This window comes from Physeter macrocephalus, chromosome 16 (genome assembly GCF_002837175.3).
Source record: "Physeter macrocephalus isolate SW-GA chromosome 16, ASM283717v5, whole genome shotgun sequence".
NCBI lineage: Eukaryota > Metazoa > Chordata > Mammalia > Artiodactyla > Physeteridae > Physeter > Physeter macrocephalus.
The window spans coordinates 32,512,676-32,537,688 of NC_041229.1; the positions used below are offsets into that span (position 1 = coordinate 32,512,676).

Sequence of the window (25,013 nt, forward strand, 5' to 3'; positions counted from 1 at the left end):
TAGTGTTTATTTCAAACCCTTGAGCTGCAAGTTAAATTACATAAGATAGATATGTAAATGATCTAGTTCAATGTTAATTCATCTTTCAACTTTGCTTTTATCATATGTCCCCCCTTTTTTTCACTGGGACTCATGAAAAGACTGGATCACAAGCAGAAATGTGAACATTTCTATATTAATTCAAACTGCATCATATATAATCAGCATGTTAGGAAATTGGAATTTATTTTGGGTGTAAGAGGTTTTACACTGAACAAAATGTAAAACATTTGCTTTAGTTTTCAATAGGATTCCATGGTTTCATAGTGTAATCAAATCCTGATAAAACCAGAACTGAAAGGGCATAAAAAAGAGAAAAGGAGTTAAAGTAAATGAGAAAGAAAACCATTTTGGAGTTATTACTGGGGAGGGAAGGGGCTGATAGGATGTATGTCTTATTTTCTGTTAACCACAGTATTTTAGGATTGGAAGGAATCAACCTTTGTGCTCTTTCCCACAATCTCTTGCCTAGACCTCTTTTCCAGAATCCCACCAAATGACCATGAAGTCCCTGCCTGAAATGCCAGAGAGATTGTGTGAGAAAAAGTTTGGACTTCAGAGTCCACATAATCCAAGCTCTATCACTCTAACATTGGGCATGCCATCTTCTTGACTCTTCATTTTCCCAATTTACAAATGGAATTAATAATACCTACTTCTTGTGAGGCATAAAAGATACATATATAAAATTCCTGGCATATAGTAGATACTCCACAAATATTACTTCCCTTCCCTCTGGTAACTCATTCCTTCCCCAGGAAACTTGTTTGAAACATCTCCTTAAACATTTCTGGATCCTTTCTATATATTGACCCCTGGCATTTGTTTCTCTATCACCTATCCATTCTAACACAACTTTGGAGGGGGGTGGTTTATAGAACAAGTGTAATCCTTTTTCTTTATGACAATATTTGAACTTAGAAATCACAAAGGCAAATGCTTTCAGAGACCAGGCAGGTAACTTAATTGGGCAGAGTGACCTGATTTAAGAAAATTGACCAATGGCCTACTACCAGTTTGTGGTGGGAACCGGGACGTGTTGGAGCGTCTGTGCCCCATTCAAAAGCAGCAGCTGTAGCTCTGCTTTAACAGATTGTTGCCACTCAGCTAATTCAGAGATGCTTTCATAACTCTGGAAAGAATTGTGTGAGCCAAACAAAACATGTCTATGAGCCAGAACAGGGATTAGATCCAGCAAACTGCAGCCTCTGCTTAGATGATTGCAAACCATTATCAAGCCTTCCTTAGCCTTTTTTCCTGGCTTAAACAGCACAGACACTTGATACTGTTAAGTAGCCCATGCCTGTCATAGAGCAGGTGGGAGCTGGAGTCCAGCCTGCCCTCTGATCACCCCAAGGCACCTGGGAACCAGCAGTGGCCCAGTTGTACATCTTGGTCTCCTTCAACCACTCCTCATGAGGCAGATTTCTACTCATCTCCCTGTCAGACTGTTTTTCTTCCTAACACATGACAATTCAGCAAAATAGAAATTCTAGAAATTGTCCAGAAATACAAATGTGACCTGACCAGCACAAGATGTAGACTCTCTCCTCCCTTAATTTAGAAATTAGAGTCTTAACTTTGGGTCCTTATACCTCATAATAGTCCATGTATTGATTTCAAGGAATTTCAAATGATCATAAGCCTGCTGAAATTGTGCACAAGATTTTGTGGGGTTTGCATATGTATATGCATATCTTTTAACAGATTCTTAAAAGAATAAAACTCAAAAGGAGATTCAACATCTACTAAACACTATGTTTTAATTATGTAGTCTGTAGCATTAACTTTGGGAAGGCAGTCCTGTCAGAATATTGACCAACAGTGAGCTTGGTTTCTGCTAAAAGTCATTTGTCTTTTCTACATGTTACTGCGAAGCTCCGTAACCTTGCATGGGATACTGGTGTAATTACCCACACCCATCAGCCCAGTGAATACTGGTGTAATTAATTCTTTAATCCAAGTCTGAGACCTAACATTTTTACTTATTTTATCTCATTTTATGAGATAGATGCCAAAGCCTATAATGCTATAATTTTAAGAATTAAGAAAAATCATTCTCTGCTGGAATATTTAGTTTCTATGTATTTATATTACCTTCCTTTCTTTTTTTTTTTTTCTTCTCTGTAGGTCGAAAGTTTAAAAAGTTCAATAAAGTTAGAGTTATGAGAGCACTAGATGCCGTTGCTCTCTCACAGCCGGTGGGCATTCCAAATGAAAGCCAAGCCCTAAGCCAGAGAATCACTTTTTCACCAAATCAAGACTTACAGTTGGTCCCCCCACTGATCAACTTGCTCATGAGCATTGAACCAGATGTGGTCTATGCAGGACACGACAACACCAAACCTGATACCTCCAGTTCTTTGCTGACAAGTCTGAATCAGCTAGGAGAGAGACAACTTCTTTCAGTAGTCAAGTGGTCTAAGTTACTGCCAGGTAATAATTATTTGTATATAATAACATGTAATAAAAACTTTATTATGGCTTTTTACTAGTGGGTGGTTAAATGAAACAGTCTGTGCAATAAATTAAATATAGTGTAAACAGGGTGTTTTAGTATGTGTTTCAGCAGTTCAACATATTTATCTAGGACCATATATTATATGTTACTTGTCTAGGACCCTACTGTGTGCTATGGAAATACAAAAGACATAGATAACATTTTGAGTCTTGTTGATGAATCAAGACTTACATAATGAAATAGTTAAGGATTAGCATAAATCAATATGTTAAACCATAGATAATATAGTAGTTCAGAAAAAAGACAAATTGACCATCTTCTTAGAAATGTCTAGCTCATTCCAAATCCTAATTTAACCAACCTCACATGGTTGAAAATAAAACTGAATGTACCTATTCGTATAACAAATCTAAATAGTATTCAGAGTATAGCAGAGTATCTAAAGTCAATTAAGAAATAAAATTCCTAATCATAAACAAATAATTTGGACATAGAAAACCTCCAGTCACTACTTTCTCAAATTTATACCTAGACAGTGAGAATTTGGATTATATCATCATGAAAAGATTTCAGTCACTTTATTTATAAGCAACTTTTGCTCTCTCAGCCAGCTCCATAGGAGCCAAGCAGTTGAAAGAGTTTACAGGGGTGCAGTTTTCACCTGGCTAAACCTTAGAGTGCAAAGCCAAGAGAATACATGGGTAGTAATTACTTGTGGAGGCATTAATCCCATAATTACAAATAGAATATTTTTGATCTTTGTGTCCTTTTCTGAAGTTACTTTCTCTTCACACCAATAATATCCTTATACTCCTTTAGACCAGTTTATTTTTCCAATATCTGATCAAGAATTAAACATAGTATGCCATTTTAGTCTCCAAGTAAATGTATTAGTCTTTTTAAAAAAGAATTCATTTCCCAATTTGCCTTAATATTATTTCTCAGTTATTATTCTACCTGAAAGGTTTCAAATACTATAGATGAATTGTTATTGAAAATTCAAGTTTACATGAGACAGAAAGAAAAATAGATTCCTGTTTGTTGAATCTTTTAAAAAATACATGTTGAGAAAAGTTAATTAGATTCACTATTCTAGTGAAGATAAGGTAAAATCAAAAATCACAGTGCCCAGGTTCTTATTAGCTTCATTCTTGCTGAAAAGCCTTGGACAGGTAATATTTTTTTCCACTAGAAAAGTTCTGAATGTTTTTTTTTTAAGTTACTGTAAAGTGGTTATCAAATTTGATAGATCTTTATTAAATTAAAATATTACAATAACATTGGTGAATATTTTCTGTTTAAAAATATGAGTGTTTATGTGTTTAAACTTTTCTGTTTTTCTATGATTTGGAAAAGGTTATTTCTTTGATGTTTGTTGATATAGTTCATATTTCTTTTGTTTGCATTTTGTACGTTCTCTATTGTTTAAAAAGATTCTACTGTGATTGGCAAAGTTAGAAAATAACCAGTCATGATTCCAATGATAATTTATTCATTTTGGGAAAAAGCTAAGTGAGCTTCTTAAATTGAAACACTATTATCTCTCTAGATTTTTGATCCCCACACACCCTCAAAAAGAGTGAGAGAAAAATTTTACATTGTATTTGGTGGCAACATTTTTAATGTTACAAAATGTAATTTGTGTGTAAGTAAACAAGAATGATGGCATCACCAGTATTACATGTACTGTTTTCACTAACTGTATAATAAGGGAAACATTAGGATTATTAAAGTATTGTGTGGCCCATGGTCTTTCAAACCATATTTTCATGGTCTGAATTCTGGGAATAACTCGAATGAATGATGAAAATAATCAGTGAACTACAGTGACTATATCGACCTCTGTGAAAGGACTCTGAAGGACACATATATGTATAAAGTAATCTGGTATATCATTAGCTACTCAAAAACTTTCAGTTGACTTTAAATCAGAGTACAGTTTTTATTTACTTGATTCACTCAGTAAATGTCTGTTGCATACTTCCTGTGTGCAAGACTTAACAATTAAACAGTGGTGTTAGAAAGAGAAGCCAGAAGGCTGAGCTCATGAAGTGAATGCATTTTGGTGCAGCACATCCTAGCATCTGGTCATCAGTTTTGTACATAAGAGAAACTTATTTTATCCATTCACTCACATGTTACTGGTCTGTGAAAGATGGCCTTGGTTAAATGAAGGTTATTAATAGTTTACTTATTTACAGTGAAAAAAAAAGATGCTGCTAGGAAAACATGTAGGTAGATCAGGTAATTCTTTCACAATAGGAAAGTGTAGTTGAGAAGTCAGCTTATGATCAGATTTCAGGCCCTCTGAGGCATAAAAGGAGAAAAATCTGCCTTGAAGATCTGGGTGAAAGGAATCATGGTCTAAACAGGGACAACACTTCTTCACAGGATCATATGTTCTCTGGTTAAGCTCATTTGAATAGCAGACCTGTAGGGATTTGAAGTTAAAATACTGTATATAATAAGTGTTTGCTCAAGAACTAAAACTTGTAGATTATATGTGTTTATCCAAATAAACCAATGCCCTTTAACTTTGCCAAGGAAAAAGATAATATTAAAAATTTCTCAGGAGAAGAAAAAGATCAGATGCAGAATGATAATCATTACCAAGGTGACAGCATGCATGAGGGCTTCAAGGCATGTATCTACAGGTCCCTGAGAGGATTTATATTGCCTGGTCAGGGATTCTCATTTCAACTTTGTCTATGCTCTTCTTTTATCTTGGACCTGTTACAATAATTGCATTGTATTTAACATTGTTCCCATAGTATTTCAGAGATATCTTTGTTTCTATTTAATGGAGACTTGCAAGATACTTTAGCCTCATGACAATACATTTACAAGTGATCTCTTAGGATACATTGCCTCTGACATATTGTACCTATACATGAATTATTTCACATTGACTTTTAGCTATAATTTCAGTGGGTAATGTTTTCTTATTTGAAACTTGAAGCAACACAATATTTACAAAATTAAAAAATGAACAACACATATTCCCTCTGTTAAGGAACATTCAATCCAACGGAATATAAGACACCCAAACAACTATACAGTTGACCCTAGTACAATGCGGGAGCTAGGGACACTGATCCTCCGAGCAGTCAAAAGTCCACATGTAACTTTACAGTGAGCCCAGTTCTGCATCAACAGATTCAGCCAACTGTGGATCATGTAGTACTGTAGTATTGAAAAAAATCCTGGGTGAGTGGACCCAGTTCAAACCCATGTTGTTCAAAGGTCAACTATAGAAGTATGTGAAAGTGGCATAAGATAACAGATTTTTTAAAAATAGGGACAGAAGAACATTTTTGGCTTCAGGGATAAAAGAAAGATTCAGAGACAAGGTATCAGTTAAAGTACACCATGAAGGAGAAATGAGACTGATAAATCGTGATTTAGACAAGAAAGCCTTCTGGATAGAAGGAATAGTGTGGCTGGTGGTGTAAAATAAGGAAGTATAAAAAATGTCAGCATAAAAAATGTCATCATACCTTCCCCCACAGCATAGTAATTAAAACTTTTAATAGCTGCTGATTGAGAAAAAATACATTTGTGCATATGGTTTCTCAAACACTACTGGCCTCCTGGGGGTTTCATCATCCAAGTATTAAGAAACCACTGACAATAAAGTTATACTGGGGAGAGTGGCAGAACGTAAATTTAGAGGCATACATTATGGGCTGAGTCAGGGTAGGCTTTGGAAGTTAAATCATTAAGTACTCATTCCCAGTCCAGTTTCATCTTTAAATATTCTTCATCCTCTGTATTAATACATTGTAGCAGAATTGATGTGACAGAGAGGTTTGGGAGAAATATTTCCTTTTTATAAATGTTGTCTTGATTCTTCTATTTAGTTGGTGAAAAAAATCTATTAAGGTCAATGCTTTGACATTTTTAAACATACCTTACTTCTTGGTCTCAGGTAGCCAGACTACTTGCAATCATCAATATCAGAGGACTCGAACAGTCCTTTGTCTGGTTTTCTGCCTTTGAAGCATACCAAAATATCTTTTGAGTCAGTGATAGCCATTGCATGTGTGACAAAAGATTTTTTTCTCTCACCCCAAATCAAATGAATAAATTAAATTACTTTCCCCAACAAAGTGATAGAAAAGAAATGAGAGTAGCCTTCTAAGAGTAAAGTCAGGCTTTGATAATACTTTTATGAAGACTTTAAAAAATGATTTTTCTGATATCCTATTCCACTGAAATTACTATTGCCAATGTCACCAAAATGTTTTACTTATCAAATCAAATGAATACTTTCAGCCCTTAACATGTTTACATGCCTCTGGGGCCATTGACAAAGTAACCATGTCTTGCCGAAACTCTTCCTTTGGTGTTCATCACTTCCCTTCCAGACAGATATGTTTCTCTCAATTTACATATCTCCTGTTTCCTTTGTGGATTTGTTCTGCCACTCACACCATGAATTTAGCATTTCCTGGTTCCATCTTATATTCCAGTAGTTTCTTAGTCTGCAAAGCTAGATGTGCTCACTCATGGCCTTGCTTTCAACTACCACTATATTCCAGTGACTCCTAATTACATGGTACCAACTCAGACCCTCTACGGAACTACTGGACCATATATTTCTACTGCTTATTACACATTTCCACCTGAATGAACTTCCAAGCCAGTATGACCTTCTGCTCCGTGAGCCTAAGGCCTTTTTCTGTATCTTGAAATGACACCTCAGACAGAATCTTGATTATAATCCTTGGCTTACTTTTCTCCTTCACCTCCTGTCTAATTAGTTATCAAATTCTGTCAACTCTGCTTATTATAGATGTGATTCATTATCCACGATATTTACACTGCTACTGCCTTGAGCTAGTTTAGGTCCTCGTCATATTTTCCTAGATTTCGGTCGTAGACCTGTGACTGACACTATTACCACAGTTTCACACTGCCCCCAAACCATCCTCAAGTCTGCCACCAGAATTATCTTTCAAAAACAATTATAATCAATTATATTATTCCCTTCCCTATCCAGAACAAAGCCAGACTTCTTAGCCTTAGTATCCCAGGCACTTCTGTGATCTGCCTCCTGAGTTTGCACATTTTCTCTCACTCTCCCACTTCAAGCACCTCTAAGCTTCAGTTCCCACAAAGCTCTTTGCTCGATTTCCTGCCTTTCTTCGTCCATATTGTTTTTCCTTCCTGGAGGCCCTTCTTTTCTCCGACATCTTCCCCGGCTAGTCCCTAACTAGCCTTCAGGATGCTAATCAACCTTCCCCTAGAAAGATTTTCCTGCGCCTTCCCAGACTGAAGCCAAAGGCCCCTTTTCCTCTCCGAGCACGTCACCCTTGCCTTTGTCAACCACACCACTGTCACGCTTGAGTGGTAATTATGTTCTACTTATCTGTCTGTCTCACAGACTACAAGTGTTAAAGGTAGAAACAGCATCTTTCTAGTCTTTATGCCGAGTTGCAAACATAATGCTTCATCCCAAACAGGTGCTTAAAGAATATTTATAGAAATTTAAATTTTGGAATTGGTATGAAAGAACTATTCTACCTTAAATCATTACCCATCAAGTCCTTATTCATAATGTCATCAAACATATGTTGGTGATTACATTTACTGTGCTGAACCTATTTTGTGTTCCTTAAAGTTCATGCTTTGTGTCATAAGGTGCTGAGGTAGTTAGTGCTCTGCCCTTGTTTTAGATTAACTATTTCAGTATGAGACAGTTTTTAGAGGAGCACAGCCTGTATATATTATTGACTCTGGAATTAAGCCAGGAGAACCTAGAAGGTCATATAGGCCATGTGTTACTGTACACTTTCTTTTCAGTTTTTTCTTAGGCATTAAGGATTGGACAGCTTGTGACAGAAATTATCAAGTCAAGTCACTTTAAAGGAAAGGACATTTTTCTTTACTACTTGTTGAACACAATTATGGGTCATCCATCACTTCTCTGTGTGAAAGTTTTCATTTTGATCCTCATCTCAAATGTACTGAGTTTACCTGATCATTATCATCAATGGGAATTTGATCTCAGTGTTCCCGTCTTTGTTTCAGTATAAAGTAATGAATGATATTACAGTTAATGGTAAAAAAAAAAATTGCACTTCTGTACCAAGTATGTTCAAGTCAATTTAACATTGTACATTTATCTCAGATAAGCCCTCTAAAAGGGGAAGTAAATAAAGCTACTTTCTGAGTTGTTTTCCATTCTGTTAAATAGAAAGAATATACTTTCTGCTATAAATATTGGTAATTTCATAAGTTTTAATTTATTTCAGCAAGATTTGCCTTTTATATTATAATATACTAAAAATAGACCAAGTCTATATGTGCCTCCCTTGAGGGTGTCTTGCTTTGCAAAAATTAGGAAAGTTTATTTATTTATTATCAAATGGTCCTAAACTTGGTGGAAGAACTCATTACTATTACTATAAAATATTCAGTTTACAAGTGGCATTTCTGTATTAGATCTGTTGTATTGACTGACTCATAATTAAGAAAAAAAAAACCAGAGAGGTAAAATATATAAACATGAACTTCAAGATGCATATGTGGCATATGAAAATAAAAAGAGAATTATGAAAATTGCATGCCAAATTTTTCTTGGCTAGTTATTTAGGGAGTCTTTCTACACCTGAATAAATCAGGATGTAAGCAATAAACACCAACTCTATTAATTTTAAAAAACAAAAACAAAAATCCTCTGGCTATCAAAAACAAAACAAGGATGAATTGGGAGATTGGGATTGACGTATATATACTAATATGTATAAAGTAGATAACTAATAAGAACCTGCTGTATAGCACACAGGGAACTCCACTTCGCTGTACAGTAGAAACTAACACAATATTGTAAAACAACTACAACCCCCCACACACAAAAAAAACAGTTGAGCTTCACAAAAAACAACAAAAACAAAACAAAAAGAAAAAAATAATATTCTGAAAAGACATCAGGGATTCACTGAACAGAAGCCTAGAGGAGAAGTCTGGAAAGTAGGCAGAAACCAAGGCATCTCTGGAGGGCCAATAAACAAGTCACAAATGTCCCCATTGGATCCCACTGTCATTAGGCACTACCACCATCATAAATAAAGCCTAACCATATGTTAATCTTTGTTTTAATATTTTTTGCTTCAAAGTCCAGGTAATAGGTGTTCCACAGATCAAACCTAGATCACAAGCCCAGGGAAAGAGGCCTTAGCCAACTTCCTTGGTGGGAAGGTGAGGTACTTACTCTCACTAAACTACAATCAATGGGAAACTCTATTTGCATAGAGGAAAAAACGGAGGGAGAGAAGGAAGCAGGGGAGAAAGTGAAACACTGAAAAGTCACCCTCCCCCCAAAAAAGGGGCAAATATCTGCTATGGTACCACTATTTATGAATATGTGCTAGGGTTGTTTTTGGTTCGTCTGAGACTAAGAATTTCTAGGAAGGGAGTAGCAGTCTTCCTACTATTCACATGAAGTCGGGACTACCTGGAACGTATGGAGTGAAATAGATAGCCTTTTCTGCTACCTGCCTTGAGATAGTTAACTGAATCAGGAAATAAATTTCTTTTGCCCTTGAGATTTAAGTAATTACGTTTTGCTTTGGTTTTACTTTTGAAATATGCCATTTGTAAGTGGACTTCAGTGAGAGTTTTTGAAGGAATAGACACTATTTTAAAAGCTGTACAGAAAGTGGTTGAGGTTCCTACCAAAACACGTGTTTTTCTTTATACCTTTAATGAAATATTTCATTCACTTTTATTGTTTCAGGTACACTCAGGTACAAATAAATTAAATTTTATACCTTTTGCTCAGATAACTCCTCATACCTCTAGTTCATATGTATATGATATTCAATCAGTCCCTCAAACAGGTCCAAAACTTACTATTTTTTCTCTAGCCTGTTTCTCCTCCTTTATTTTGTCTCAGTAATGCTGTTATCATCACCTACCATTCAAGTAAAAAAACTGAAAGATCTATTTGACTCCCTCTTTCTCCTACCTATGTACTGTCACTTGCCAGATTTGTTTGATTTTACTCTTTAAACATTTCTCTGATACACTCTATCTTCTCTACTCCTACCTTTTGACTTATTTCAGGCTTTTGTCATCTCTCACCTGGCCTTTGGCCATAGCTCCCAATTTCTCTCCCTAACCTCAGACCTTTTCCCTTGAATCCATCCTCCACATGGCTACCAATGAGCTGTGCATAATATAAATCAGGCTATATCACTCCCATTGCTCCTTAATAGGAATACAAGACTATCCATGATCTGACACCAGCCCATGCCTCCAAGCACCTCTTTACCTCTCCCTCCTTTAAGCCCATCAGTGCTGAGCTGGTCATCTTCCCCCAAGCAGGCAAAAAGAGAATTAGAAAGAGATGGAGAGAAAACTTTGACTATGTAAGTGGAGATACACTTGCCTTTTCCCTGCCATCCTTCCTCTGCCACCAACACCAGAGAAAGGTCTAAAAGAGGGAGGTTGTGAAGGTATGAAAGACCAGAGCATTCACACCACACACACACACACACACACACACACACACAAACACACCCATACCCACAGACTCTAAACCTCTTAAGCCATATGGGAGTTTAAAATGAGACTGGATTAAGTTTCAGAAAGCAAAAGTAACCAGAAAACTATGGAATCTACCCAAAATTTAATTAAGGATTGTTAAAGAAAAACTAGATGTAGTATAATTGAAAGCAGTGGTTTTACAAAATAAAACCAATTTATGTTTAAATCCCAAAGAATTAAGATTCCTCAACCAACTGACTCTAATCTGTTCAGGTATTATTTCTGTTTGGGGGCAATTTTCCTGATCTCCCTATTGCCTGGTGTATTCCCTCTTACCTTCTCTATCGCAATACTTATGTGCTTATCTCTCCTGTTGAGTTGCAAGCTTCTTTTAAGGGCAACGGTTGTGTCTTACTCATCTTCATAACCCCAACATTTTACCACAGTGCCTGGCACACAATTGGCTCTCAATAAATGAGCGTTGCATGAATGAATGATAGATGTTTGATTTAATTAGTGAATTCCCAGAAATGCTAAATCACAGTGACTAATTTTAATAAATTCCAGAGTCTCTTCTTCTTTTTAGTGTTTCAGACTCTATTATTATTTCCTGCTTTTTTGTGTAAATATATTGAGATTGAAAACATATTACATTACCCTACTTACATCTATTTTCAAATTTTTATTTATTTTTAAGGTTTTTGACAGTGATTTTTGTGATCATTTTATATGTAAATTTATTTTGTAGGTTTTCGAAACTTACATATTGATGACCAGATAACTCTCATCCAGTATTCTTGGATGAGCTTAATGGTATTTGGACTAGGATGGAGATCTTATAAGCATGTCAGTGGACAGATGCTGTATTTTGCACCTGATCTAATACTAAATGAGTAAGTAGTAACTTGACATTTGTTGTTTTTGTTATCAAAAGTATATACATAGGATAATCTTGAAAATTACATTTCAATAGATGATCATACATCTAGTGTCCTAAATAATAGAATTTTCCTGAAAGGCTTCTTAGAACTACCTCAGGATATAGCTTTAAATGACAACATTAATAAAATTGTATTATTTTATCAGTGATTTGACATTTGGAGCTTTTTTCTTTGACTTCAATAGTTGTCACAAATCAAAATTTTTTAAACTTCAAAAATGTATCAAGAAATATAAAGACAAAAGTAAATATTTAGTTTATCCAATTAAAATTTTTACATTGGTAGTAATGAAGATAATGAATTAAATGAGGAATATTTTTGCATGAAAGTATTGACTTACCTTCAAAAAGTAAAAATATTATCTCTCTTCCTAGAGGAAAAATTAGACTGGTAATTTATTTAAAACATTGAAAGATAAATACTGAAATTGAATTCAATTTGCTTCATTATATTGGAATTACTGTAATTAACTTTCTACATGTAACCTTAAACTGAGTAAGAATCTTTTCATGAAAATATTTATACTGTCCTAATGGTGCATGATGACTCAGAATTATATAACATGATAATTTATATTTGAATAAGTCTTTACAGATTACAGGTAACTTTCATATATTTTATTCCATTTTTTTCCTACAATCCCTTGAAGTTGGTAAGGAATCAGCACCCCTTATTTCACAGTCCAGGAAACTGAGGCAGAGGAGATTGCAGAATTTGCCAAAGAATCTTAGCTCTTCTGAGTCAAAATCTAGGTTTTTTTCCGCTATTCCTGTTCACTTCTTTGACTAGCACGAATATTACAAAACAGTACAGAGTTGAGAAAATGCCTTAAGTAAATTTCTTCAACATTCAGAATTTGTGTTTGTCTTGTCAATTATTTAATGCTTGTTAATGTTGTCTTTTCTATATCACCATATATTTCCTCTAGAATAGTTCACAGTGTAACTATTTTATACTAGATACTCTAAACTAAGTGCACTGAACTATTCTATACTATTCAATTTCTGTGAATTGAATTCACTCTCCCATTGGACTGCACACAAAATTTTATTTGTGTTTTTCACAGGAAAAATCAGTAAATAAAGTATTTCCTGAGTGTTCCTCATCACCACATTTTCAACTCCCACAACTTTGCTCTCCTTTCTTGGTTTAGGTTTTTAAAATGAGATAACAAAAGTGAGAAACAGCATTAATCTTAGTTAATGTGTATTTAATAAAATTTTCTAACTTCACATTTTTTAACCTCAAAAATCCAGTATTGTGACTAAATTTAGAAGACATTTAAAATTCCAAATATTGAGTTTGTTTATAAAAAGTCATTTTCAATAAGTCAGGTAATTACTAAATCTCATAATCTCTGATACATTACATAAACTGGCTAAGCTACTCTGTTTTTTTTTTCCTGTTGCTTTTTCTTTTGTGTGTTGTGTGTGGTGCAAGACAGCGGATGAAGGAATCATCATTCTATTCATTATGCCTTACCATGTGGCAGATCCCACAGGAGTTTGTGAAGCTTCAAGTTAGCCAAGAAGAGTTCCTCTGTATGAAAGTATTGCTACTTCTTAATACAAGTGAGTGAGCATAAGTAACTTAATACAAGATATTTACTTTCTTAATTTTTAATTCATTAGGAAAGTTTCAAACAACAATATGATCATATGATTACACATGAGCTATGAATCTTAGATAATAACTGCAAAAGAGAAACATCCATAGACTATAATAACATTACTTCATATTTCTCAGGTTTTACCTATCACCTAATATTAAAATAGCCCATCAATTAAGCCAGTTTCTATCCTTTTTAGGTAAAACATAATTAAATGACTTTTTCATATTCATCCAATTCGATATTATAAACTAATTAATATTGCATAAACACAAACTATGCTTCCCTACATCCCCACCCCACAGAGGATTTACTCTGTAAAATGCACAATTTTATTTGTAACTATTCTCTTTATGTCAGGATAGGCTAACGGTTATAACACATAACTGCAAAGATCAGTAGCATAATATGATAGCAGTTTATTTATTACTCACAGTCAGTCCATCGGGTTGGCAAGAAAACCCAGGCTCCTTACATCCAGGTGCTCTACCCTTTTCATCACCTTGGAGTCCTCCATTGGATCTGACTAGAAGATGAGCACTGAGTAAGAAAAGTTTTAGATATGACACCTTGAACTGTCTGCCACCCACATTCTATGGCCCACCTTAACTGCAGGAGAGGCTGGAAAATGCACCCTAGTTGCATACCCTGAAGAAAAAGAAAATGTTGTACTATAGAAAAGCATTGGTAACCAGAAGGATGGGTAGATATCCATTCATTCTTTAATACACAAAGAACACATGCACCTCTGCTTCAGTGGATCTCCAAGGGTCTGGGTGGGAAATGTTTTTAAATTGCTTCTAACTTTTACCCTTTTCTGTGCCATTTCCATGCACAGGTAGACTCAGGCTTTGAATGTCTGAACTGGCCCTTCCTTCACTCATAGTGATTTGAAAGGAAACCACAGAAAGCTAAGGCCTTAGGTAGAAAGTGAGCCGATAGTTTCTCATCAATGATTGTGCAGAGACTTCCTTCTAATGGCATAAATCTCGAATGGTGGGGCTGGGGAGTATATCAAGAGGAAAAGCAGAAAAGCTGAACTCTTAAGAAGAAAGTTTACCTCATGAAATCTATGCCCAGATACAGATTAATACAGGATCTAAGGATCCATAGCCTTATCCCCCACCCTTGGAAACCCTATCTGGAGCATAGACCTGCAAGCCTAATTTGATGAAAAAGCATAAAAGGGGTTAAGGGAATTGATTTGGGACTGGCCAAGAGAGTCAACTGGAATAAATGTAATAATACAGCAGTTAATGCCTGTCATTCTTTTCTTGACAGTAATGAATCCAATAGCAGATATATCATAGATAGTCCTAGATCTCCCAAATTAGTTGATATCATTAACATAATTCTGTAATTATGGCTAGGCTACATTATGCTGGGGACCAAACAACCCCAAATCTCAGTAGCTTATCAAAAAAATTTTTTTAAGTATTTATTCTTCTTACTATATTTCCAATGCAGATCAACAGGGAGGCTCATTGTCATCACTCAGGTGTTCCAGGCAAATGGGGGCTACATCTTGATGCATGCTTCCATAATCACTAGAGTGGTGGTAAGGAAAGGGAGTGGTAAGGGAAGGAAGGGAGATACATATGACTTCCACTCACATACCATAGAAGGCAAGGTTTTGGGCCACTTGCAACTTGAAGAAAAGGGAAAATCATATATTTAGTGAATAGTACTATACATAATATATATATGTTATTATATATAATTGTGTAATAAAATTTGCACACATTTTAATGGGATTTTTGAGGAGAGACTTGGCAAAGTTATGAAAAATTCATCCTTAAGTCTTAAAAAATAGGTAAGTATTACAAAAATCTGAGGGCAGAGAGAGAATTAGAAAACTACAATAATTAATAGAGTGTGGAAGAGAAATACATACACTGAATTAGTCAAGTCAGACTAGTATATACTAGAACTTAATATGCTGCAGTGGAAACATCACAGATCTTTGAGCATGGAACAAATAAATATTGTTGAGAAAAGTAGCTTTATATTTGGGGGAAACTTAGTTCGGATATTTGGATCAAATTGTATCCTGAAATAAATGGCACATAATTATAAGCACCTTAATTGTTAAAAATTAGCTAAAAGGAATATAAATGATTTAGAAATCTCAAATAAGGAATACCTTTTAAAAAATAAATGCAATAGGAAAGTTGGCAAAGGAAAAGTTCAATGATTTGATAAGAATGTAAACCTCCCATTGCCATTAAAAATTAAAATACAGATATCCAGGAAAATATGGCATTTGAACACACACTTTTATCATTGTTCCTAGTAAAACTACATAAAAATATTAGTCAAGGGATTTTTTAAGAAATAAAATAAAAGGGAAAGAAAATGAAAGAAAAATCAATAGCAATAAATTCTGCAAGCCAGCAAATAGAACTAATTTAGCATACCTGAGAAGGTAGATTCTAAATCTGAAGTAAGAAAAGTCAAAAAGCACCTGATTTGCATGACTGAACCTCTAACATGTTTTGCAATTAGTGACAACAATGATTTTGTTTTTTGAAACGAGAATGAAAGTAGAATTTAAAACACCAAGTTCTGTTGAAAATCTGTTTCCAAATGTCACCCAACCATGCAATGTTCTTCTGAAACTAAGGCAGAGATTGTAGGTTTATTCCCTGAAGAGGATATAACAGAAGGCAGCTGGATTGGTGAACTGCAGGCACTGATGAGGGTGAGGGGTTCGATAGTGGAAACAAATTAAGTATATACTAAATGTTGAGACACCATCCTCCAAACCCACCTATCTTCTGGAACACCGTCATCCAAGTTTATATTCTCCAGATAGGAAAATGAAAGATTCTTCTCTAAAGAATTTGTTTAGCTGGAAAGAAAAGCAACTAAATATGCTAATAGCAAGAGTTTCTCTTTGAAATAGCTTAGCCAAATTGCCCTGCACTAAAGCTCACAGTCAATAAGCACTACCCATTCAAACAGAACTATCAATCAGCTTTTTAATTTTCCACTCTTGAATATAAATAAACAACCAAGGCATCTGAGGAAGGCATTTGATATCAAAGACAAAGACAAAAAAAAAAAAAAAAAAAACTTGGAGGAAACAGAAACCATGTAGAGAGATGAAAACTTCAAAAAAATTTAAAAGCCATCCTTCTTTAGAAAGATAAAAGAGCATATTCCAACCATAAAACAATGACTGGATACATGAAAAAGGAATAACACAAAGAAAGAAAATAGCTCTTGGAAATTTACAAATATATATATATATTTATATTTAATTTAAAAGTACTGGCATTGGAAGACAGAGTTGAAAAACCTCTCAAAAGTAAAGCAAAAAAACAAACAAAAAAAAGAAAAATCACAGTTCAGAAGGAAGCCCAACACCCAAATCTAGAAAGAGAATAACAAAACGTTAGAAAAAGAAATAAAGATGTAAACATTAAGGGAATACTCAGTCTTTTCAGCAAATAGTATATGGAAAACTTCATTCAAAAACATTAAGTTGTACCCTTATCTTACACTATATACAAAAATTAACTTGTCATTTTGGAGAGAGGTGGCCAAGATAATGGAGTAGGAAGACCATGAACTCACTTCCTCCCACAGACACACCAAAATTACAGCTATTTTCAGAGCAACTATCTATGAGAACAACCTGAAGACTATCAGAAAAGATTTTCCATAACAAAAGAGATAAATAAGGAAGCACAGTGACTCAGGTAGGAGAAGTGGAAACATAGTATAGTCAGGACCCACATCCCTGGGTCAGCAACCCACAAATAGAAGAAATATCACAATTGTAGAGGTCCATTCCAAGAAGCAAGGGGCCTGAGTCCTATATCAGGCTCCCCAGCCCAGGGTCCTGCACCAAGAAGATGAGCTCCCAGAATATCTAGCTTTGAAAACCAGCAGGGCTTACGTTTGAGAGAGCTGGAAAGCTATAAGAAACAGAGATGCTGCTTTTAAAGAGCATATGCAAAATCTTGCATACTCCCAAGTCCTAGCATAATGTCAGTAGTCTGAAAGGAGGCTGGGTTGGACCCACTTGCTGATCTTGGAGAGCCCCCCAGGAAGGCAGGAGGCAACTGGGACTACCCCTAGGAACAAAGATGCTGGTGGCAGCCATTTTGGGGAGCTCATTCTACCATGATAACACAGGCGCTGGCAAACATCATTTTGGAATCTTCTCTCTGGATTAGCACAGGGGGCTTATCTGCCCTCCAGAAAGCAGGTACCAGCCCCAAGCCACCCTGGGCTGCCCAGCTACAGAGGGACCCAGCCCTGCCTGCCAGTGGGCCTGTAGCCACCACGTAAGGCAGGAACTCACAGGGAACCAGCCCTCCTTACCAGGGCACCCACAGTTGTCAGTCCCACCACAACAGAAGGGCACACACAGTCCACATACTAGAGAATATAGCTCTGTTGGCCAGAGGGGAACATACTGCTGGGTCCCTAGAACGTCTCATTCATAAGGCCAGTTCTCCAAGATTGGGAAATGTAACCAACCTACATAACACATAGAAGTAAACACAGAGAGTTGGGCAAAATAAGAATAAAGAGGAATATGTTCCAAACAGAAAAACAAAACAAAATCTCTGAAAAAGAACCAAATGAATTGGAGATAAGCAATCTACCTGCCCTCCCCCCCCCCAAAAAAGAGTTCAAGGTAATGATTGTAAAGATGTTCATGAACACAGTGAGAATTCCAACAAAGAGTTAAAAAATACAAAGAACCAATCAGAGCTAAAGAATACTATAACTGAAATAAAAAATACACTAGAAAGAAAGAATAGATTAGATGATACAGAAGAATGGATCCGTGATCTGGAAGATGAAGTATTGTATATCGCCCAAGCTGAACAGAAAAATGAAAAATGAACTTTAAAAAATGAGGATATTTTAAGAGACCTCTGGGGCAATATCAAGCATACTAACATTTGTATTACACAATCCCAGAAAGAGAGAAGAGAGAGAAAGGGGTCAAGACCTTAAGAAATAAGAGCTGGAAAAATTCATTAACCTGAGGAAGGAAACAGACATCCAGATCCAGGAAGCACAAAAAACTGTAAATAAGATGGACCCAAAGAAGTCCACACCAAGACACATGATACTTAAAATGACAAAAATTAAAGATAAAGACAGAATCTTAAAAGCAGCAAGAAAAAAACCCAGCTAGTTATGTACAAGGGAACTTCCTTAAGACCACCTGCTAACTTTTCAGCAGAAACTTTGCAAGCAAGAAGAGAGTGGCATGATATATTCAAAGTGATGAAAGGAAAAAACCTACAACCAAGAATACCCTACCTAGCAAGGATATCATTCAGATTTAAAGGAAAGAAAAAGAATTTCACAGATGAGCAAAAGCTAGAAGAGTTCAGTACCACTAAACCAGCTTGACAAAAAATGTTAAAGAGACTCTGCTAAGCAGAAAGGAAAGGCCACAACTAGAAATATGAAACTATGAAAGGAAAATTCTTACCAGTGAAGACAGACATACAGTAAAGGTAGTAGATCACCACTTGTAAAGCTAGTAAATGGTTAAAAGACAAAAGTAGTAAAATCATCTATATACAATAAGTAGTTAAGGGATACACACATTAAAAGGTTTAAAATACCGCCTAAATACATGAAGCAAATAATAACACAAACAAGGGAGAAATTGACCGTAATACAATAATACTAGGGGACTTTAACACCCCACTTACATCAATGTACAGAAAATCCAGACAGAAAGTCAGTAGGAAACATGGGCCTTAAATGAACCATTAGACTAGATGGACTTAATAGATATCTACAGAACATTCCATTAAAAAAACAGGAGAATACACATACTTTTCAAGTCCACGTGGAACATTGTCCAGGATAGATCACATGCTAGGCCACAAAACAAGTCTCAATAAATTTAAGAAAAATGAAATCATATTAAGTGTCTATTCTGAACACAATGGTATGAGACTAGAAATCACCTACAAGGAAAAAACTGGAAAAAATTACAGGGAGTCTAAACAATATGCTTCTAAACAACCAATGGTCACTGAAGAAATTGAGAGAAAATAAAAACATACCTTGAGACAAATGAAAATGGAAAACAAATTGTTCCAGCATCTATGGGACACAGCCAAAGCAGTTCCAAGAGGGAAATTTATAGCAATACAGGCCTCCCTCAAGAAACAACAACAAGAAAAACAAATGAACAATCTAATATACACCTAAGGAACTAGAAAAAGAAGAGCAAACAAAACCCAAACTTAGTAGAAGAAAAGAAAGAAAGATCAGAACAGAAATAAATGAAACAGAGATGAAAAAACAATAGAAAAGATCAATTAAGCTAAAAGCTGGTTCTTTAAAAAGATAAACAAAATTAATAAAACTTTAGCCAGAATCACCAAGAAAAAATGGAAGAGGGCCCATAAAAATAAAATCAGAATTGAAAAAGAAGTTACAACTGTCACCACAGAAATACAAAGATTGTAAGAGGTTAGTACAATATGTACCAATTAGTACAAATATGCCAATAAAATGGACAACCTAGAAGAAATGGATACATTGCTAGAAATGTGCAATCTCTAGGATTGACATATGTACACTATTGATACTATGTGTAAAATAGATAACTAATGGGAACCTACTGTATAGCACAGGCAACTCTACTCAGTGCTCTGTGGTGACCTAAATGAGAAGGAAATCCAAAAAAGAGGGGATATATGTATACCTGCAGCTGATTCACTTTGCTATACAGTATAAACTATCACAATATTGTAAAGCAACTATACTCCAATAAAAAAATAAAGAAATTTTTTAAAAACCTAAAAACAAAAACAAAAAAGAAATGTACAATCTCTAAGAGTTAATTAGGAAGAAATAGAAAATATGGACAGAATGATTACCGTTAATGAAATTGAATCAATAATCCAAAAACTCCCAACAAACAAAAGTCAAGGACCAGATGGCTTCACAGGCGAATTTTACCCATATCATTCTCAAGTATTAAAAAAAATTAAATAGGCCAGCATTCTATGAGGCCAGCATCACCCTGATACCAAAACCAGACAAAGATACCACAAAAAAAGAAAATTACAGGCCAATGATGAATGTAGATGCAAAAACTCTCAGCAAAGTATTAGCAAACTGAATTCAATAATACATTAAAAGGATTATGCACCATGATGAGGTGGGATTTATCCCAGGGATGCAAGGAAGCTTCAGTATCTGCAAATCAATCAATATAATGAATCAAATTAACAAATTGAAGAAGAAAATCCATATGATCATCTCAATAGATGCAGAAAAAGCTTCTGACAAAATTCAACATCGATTTATGATAAAAATTCTTAACAAAATGGGTGTGGCGGGAACAGATCTCAACATAATAAAGGCCATATATGACAAACCCTCAGCCAATGTCATACTCACTGGTGAAATCTGAAAGCATTTTCTCTGAGATCGGGAACAAGGCAAAGATGCTCACTTTCATCACTTTTATTCAACATACTATTGGAAGTTCTAGCCACAGTGTCAGACAAGAAAAAACAATAAATACCATCCATATTGGAAAAGAAGAAGTAAAACTGCAGCGGTTTGCAGATGACATGATACTATATGTAGAAAATCCTAAAGATGCTACCAAAAACTATTTAAACTAATAAACGATTTCAGTAAAGTTGTAGGAGAGAAAATTAATATACAGAAATATGTTGCACTTCCATACATTTATAATAAACTATCAGAAGGAGAAATTAATAAAACAATTCCATTTATAATTGCATCAAAAAGAATAAAATACCTAGGAATAAATCTAACCAAAGAGATAAAAGACGAGTAATCTAAAAACTGCAAGACATTGGTGAAAGTAATTGAAGATGACGCAAACAAATGGAAAGATAGACAATGCTCATGGATCGGAAGAATTAATGTTGTTAAAATGATCATACTGCCCAAGGCTATCTATAGATTCAATACAACCCCTATCAAAATACTACAGGCATTTTCCACAGAACTAGAAAAAATAATTGTAAAATTTGTATGGAAACACATAAAACCCTGAATAGCCAAAGCCATCTTGAAAAAGAAGAATGAAGCTAGAGCTATCAAGAGCCCTGATTTCAAACTATACTACAAAGCTACAGTAATCAAAACACTGTGGTACTGGCACAAAAACAATCACGTAGATCAATGAAACACAATTGAGAGCCTAGAAATAAACCCATACTTGTAAGATCAACTAATCTAAGACAAAGGAGGCAAGAATATACAATGAAGATACAGCCTCTTCAATAAATGGTGTTGAGAAAAATGGACAGCTACATGCAAAAGAATTAAACTGGACTACTTTCTCACACCATGTACAAAAGTAAATTCCAAATGGATTAAAGACTTAAATGTAAGACCTGACACCATAAAATTCCTACAGTATGTTTTATTGCCTATGTTTGAAAGTATGCTCTTTGACATTGGTCTTAGCAATATTCTTTGGATCTATCTTCTCAGGCAAGACCAACAAAAGCAAAAATAAACAAATGGGATTACATCAAACTAAAGAGCTTTGCAAGGTGAAGGAAACTATCAACAAAATGAAAAAGCATCTTACTGAATGGGAGAAGATATTTGCAAATTCTGTATTTGATAAGGAGTTAGTATCCTAAATGTACAAAGAACTCATACAACTCAATATCAAAAGACAAACAACCTGATTAAAAAATGGGCAGAGTACCTGAAGAGACATTTTTCCAAAGAAGATTCTCAGATGGCCAACAGATACATGAAAAGATGCTCAATGTCCCTAATCATCAAGGAAATACAAATCAAAACCACAATGAGATACACTTCACACCTGTCAGAATGGCTTATCATTAAAAAAGCAACAAATAACAAATGTTGGCGAGAATGTGGAGAACAGGGAACCCTTGTGCACCATTGGTAGGATTGTAAGTTGGTACAGCCACTATGATAAATAGTATACAAGTTCTTCAAAAAATTAAAAATAGAATTATCATATGGTCCAGCAATTTCACTTCTGGATATTTACCTGAAGAAAAAAAAACACTAATTTGAAAAGATATATGCATACACTGTTCATTACAGCACTATTTATATGGAAGCAATCTAAGTGTCCACTGATAAATAAATGGATAAAGAAGATGTGGTGTGTGTATATATATATATATATATATATATATTTCTTTTTTATGGCTGAGTAATATTCCATTATATATTGCCCCATATATATATATATATATATATATATATGTTGTTGCCATTTGCAACAACATGGATGGATCTAGAGGGTATTGTGCTAAGTGAAATAATTCAGAGAAAGACAAATATTATGTGATCTCACTTACATGTGGAATCTAAAAAACAAAACAAAATGAAAACAGACTCATAGATACTGAGTACAAATAGGTGGTTGCCAGAGGGGAGGGGATAGGGGGCAAAATAGGTGAAGGGGATTAAGAGGTACAAACCTCCAATTACAAAATAAATAAGCCAGGGCATGTAATATACAGCATAAAGAATATTGCCAGTAATATAATAACTTTGTAAGTAATAACTTTGTATGGGGACAGTTGTTTTCTATACTGATTGTGGTGATCACTTCATAATGTATGCAAATGTCAAATCATTATGTAGTACACCTGAAATTAACATATTGTACATCAACTATATTTCAACAAAAATTTTAATTAACTTGAAATAAATCTAAGAACTAAATCTAAGAGCTAAAACTATGAAATCCTTAGAAAAAAACATAGAGGGAAATCCAATGTTTTGTGACATTGGATTTTGCAGTGATTTCTTGGATATAACACCCAAAACACAGGCAACAAAAGAAAAAGATAAATAGACTTTATCAAAATTTAAAATTTCTGTGTATCAAAGGAAACAACACAAAGAAAAGGCAATCCATTGAATTGGTGAATATATTGAAAATCATATGTCTGCTAAGGTAAAAGTATTAATATCCAGATGACATAAAGAACCTCTACAATTCAACAATAAAAAATATAAACCAATTTAAAAATAAATAAAGGTCTTGATAGACATATCTCAAAAGAAGGTTTACAAACAGCCATTAAGATGCTCAACATCACTAGTCATTAGAGAAACACAAATAAAAAACACAATTAGATACCACTTCACACCCATCAATATGGTTACTTACTCTCAGTAAAACAAAAAATTATACTAGAAAAGAAAAGAAATCGTAGTAAATGTTATATGACTTGACTGTAGTAGCACTTTGCATAGCTAAAATAGTAAACACTGAATATTGATCTAACCAATATTATGAAAATGATATTAGGAAGAGGAGGAGTAGGAAGTTCTATGTGTGTGAGTGTGTTTGTGGTGTGGGGGTAATAGTAGATCTGGAATATGGAAATAGAGCTACAGCACCATTTTCCATACTGGAAAGTCAAAAGTTAAAAATAAAAACTCAAGGAGCAGCTCTATAAGGATGTTATTTAAAGCTATGGAAGGAAAGATCAAAAGAAATAGTTGAAATAATTGAAAGTGTTTGCCTCTGGAGCATGGCAAAATTTGGATTGCCTGGGCAGTACTCTTTGCCCTAATAAAGTTACAAAACTGACTAAATATTTTAAAACTAGGCTTTAAACCACAAACTGAGAAGAATATTTAAAATACAGCTTAGATCACTATAAACGAATATAAAACAGAAAAAAAATCACTAAAAAGCTTAAGAAAATTGTTCAACCTCACTAATAATTAGAGAAGTAAAAATGAGATGGTATTTTATTTTTCTCTATAAAAAGCAAAGATTACCTAAAATGAAAATAGTACAAAGCACACAACAGTTGAGTAGTAAGAAGTAGTTTAGAAATGTATATTATCAGTGTTAAGACAGTTAATACCTTTTACTCTAATAATTCTACTTCTAAGAATATATCCATAAAAAATAAGACATTCATCATAAGTATTGTTTCGATTAGTAAAATATTCCAAATGTCAAATTATAAAAAAATTGTATGTCCTACACATTTTTGTGATATGAAATTTTATGTGAGAATTAAAACATTCATTTTTGAAGAATTTTGAATGATATAAGTAAATGTTCTCAATATAATATTAGGAAATGTCCTAAAATATTGGATTGTAGGATCTCAGGTGACGTAATTTTCCATGTATTTTCTAAAATTTTTCCAATGAATACACATTATTTTTAAATTAGCTAAACCAAAAATAAGTATTCTTTTTTTAAAGTATTCTTATCTAAAATAGCATCTGGCTACTGCCCTTCACTCACTCTCTCCCACTTGCCACTAATATATTTACAAGAAATCCTAAAAACCCACATGTGGAATCAATAAGAATCTGCGAGAAAAATTCTCCAGTCATGTAATGCTGGGTGTAATAATTAAGAAAACAATGACTGGGCTTCCCTGGTGGCGCAGTGGTTGAGAGTCCGCCTGCCGATGCAGGGAACACGGGTTCGTGCCCGGGTCCGGGAAGATCCCACATGCCACGG

At 34.6% G+C, this 25,013-nt stretch overlaps 1 protein-coding gene across 1 annotated transcript in view; it reads left to right on the forward strand.

Moving 5' to 3' along the window:
• PGR (progesterone receptor) overlaps positions 1-25,013 on the forward strand; it is a 101,928-nt gene that overhangs the window by 70,994 nt on the left and 5,921 nt on the right. The window contains exons 4-6 of the mRNA XM_024115327.3: positions 2,170-2,475; positions 11,742-11,886; positions 13,375-13,505. Coding sequence (XP_023971095.1) covers positions 2,170-2,475; positions 11,742-11,886; positions 13,375-13,505 — 582 coding nt within the window. The remainder of the gene's footprint in view (positions 1-2,169; positions 2,476-11,741; positions 11,887-13,374; positions 13,506-25,013) is intronic.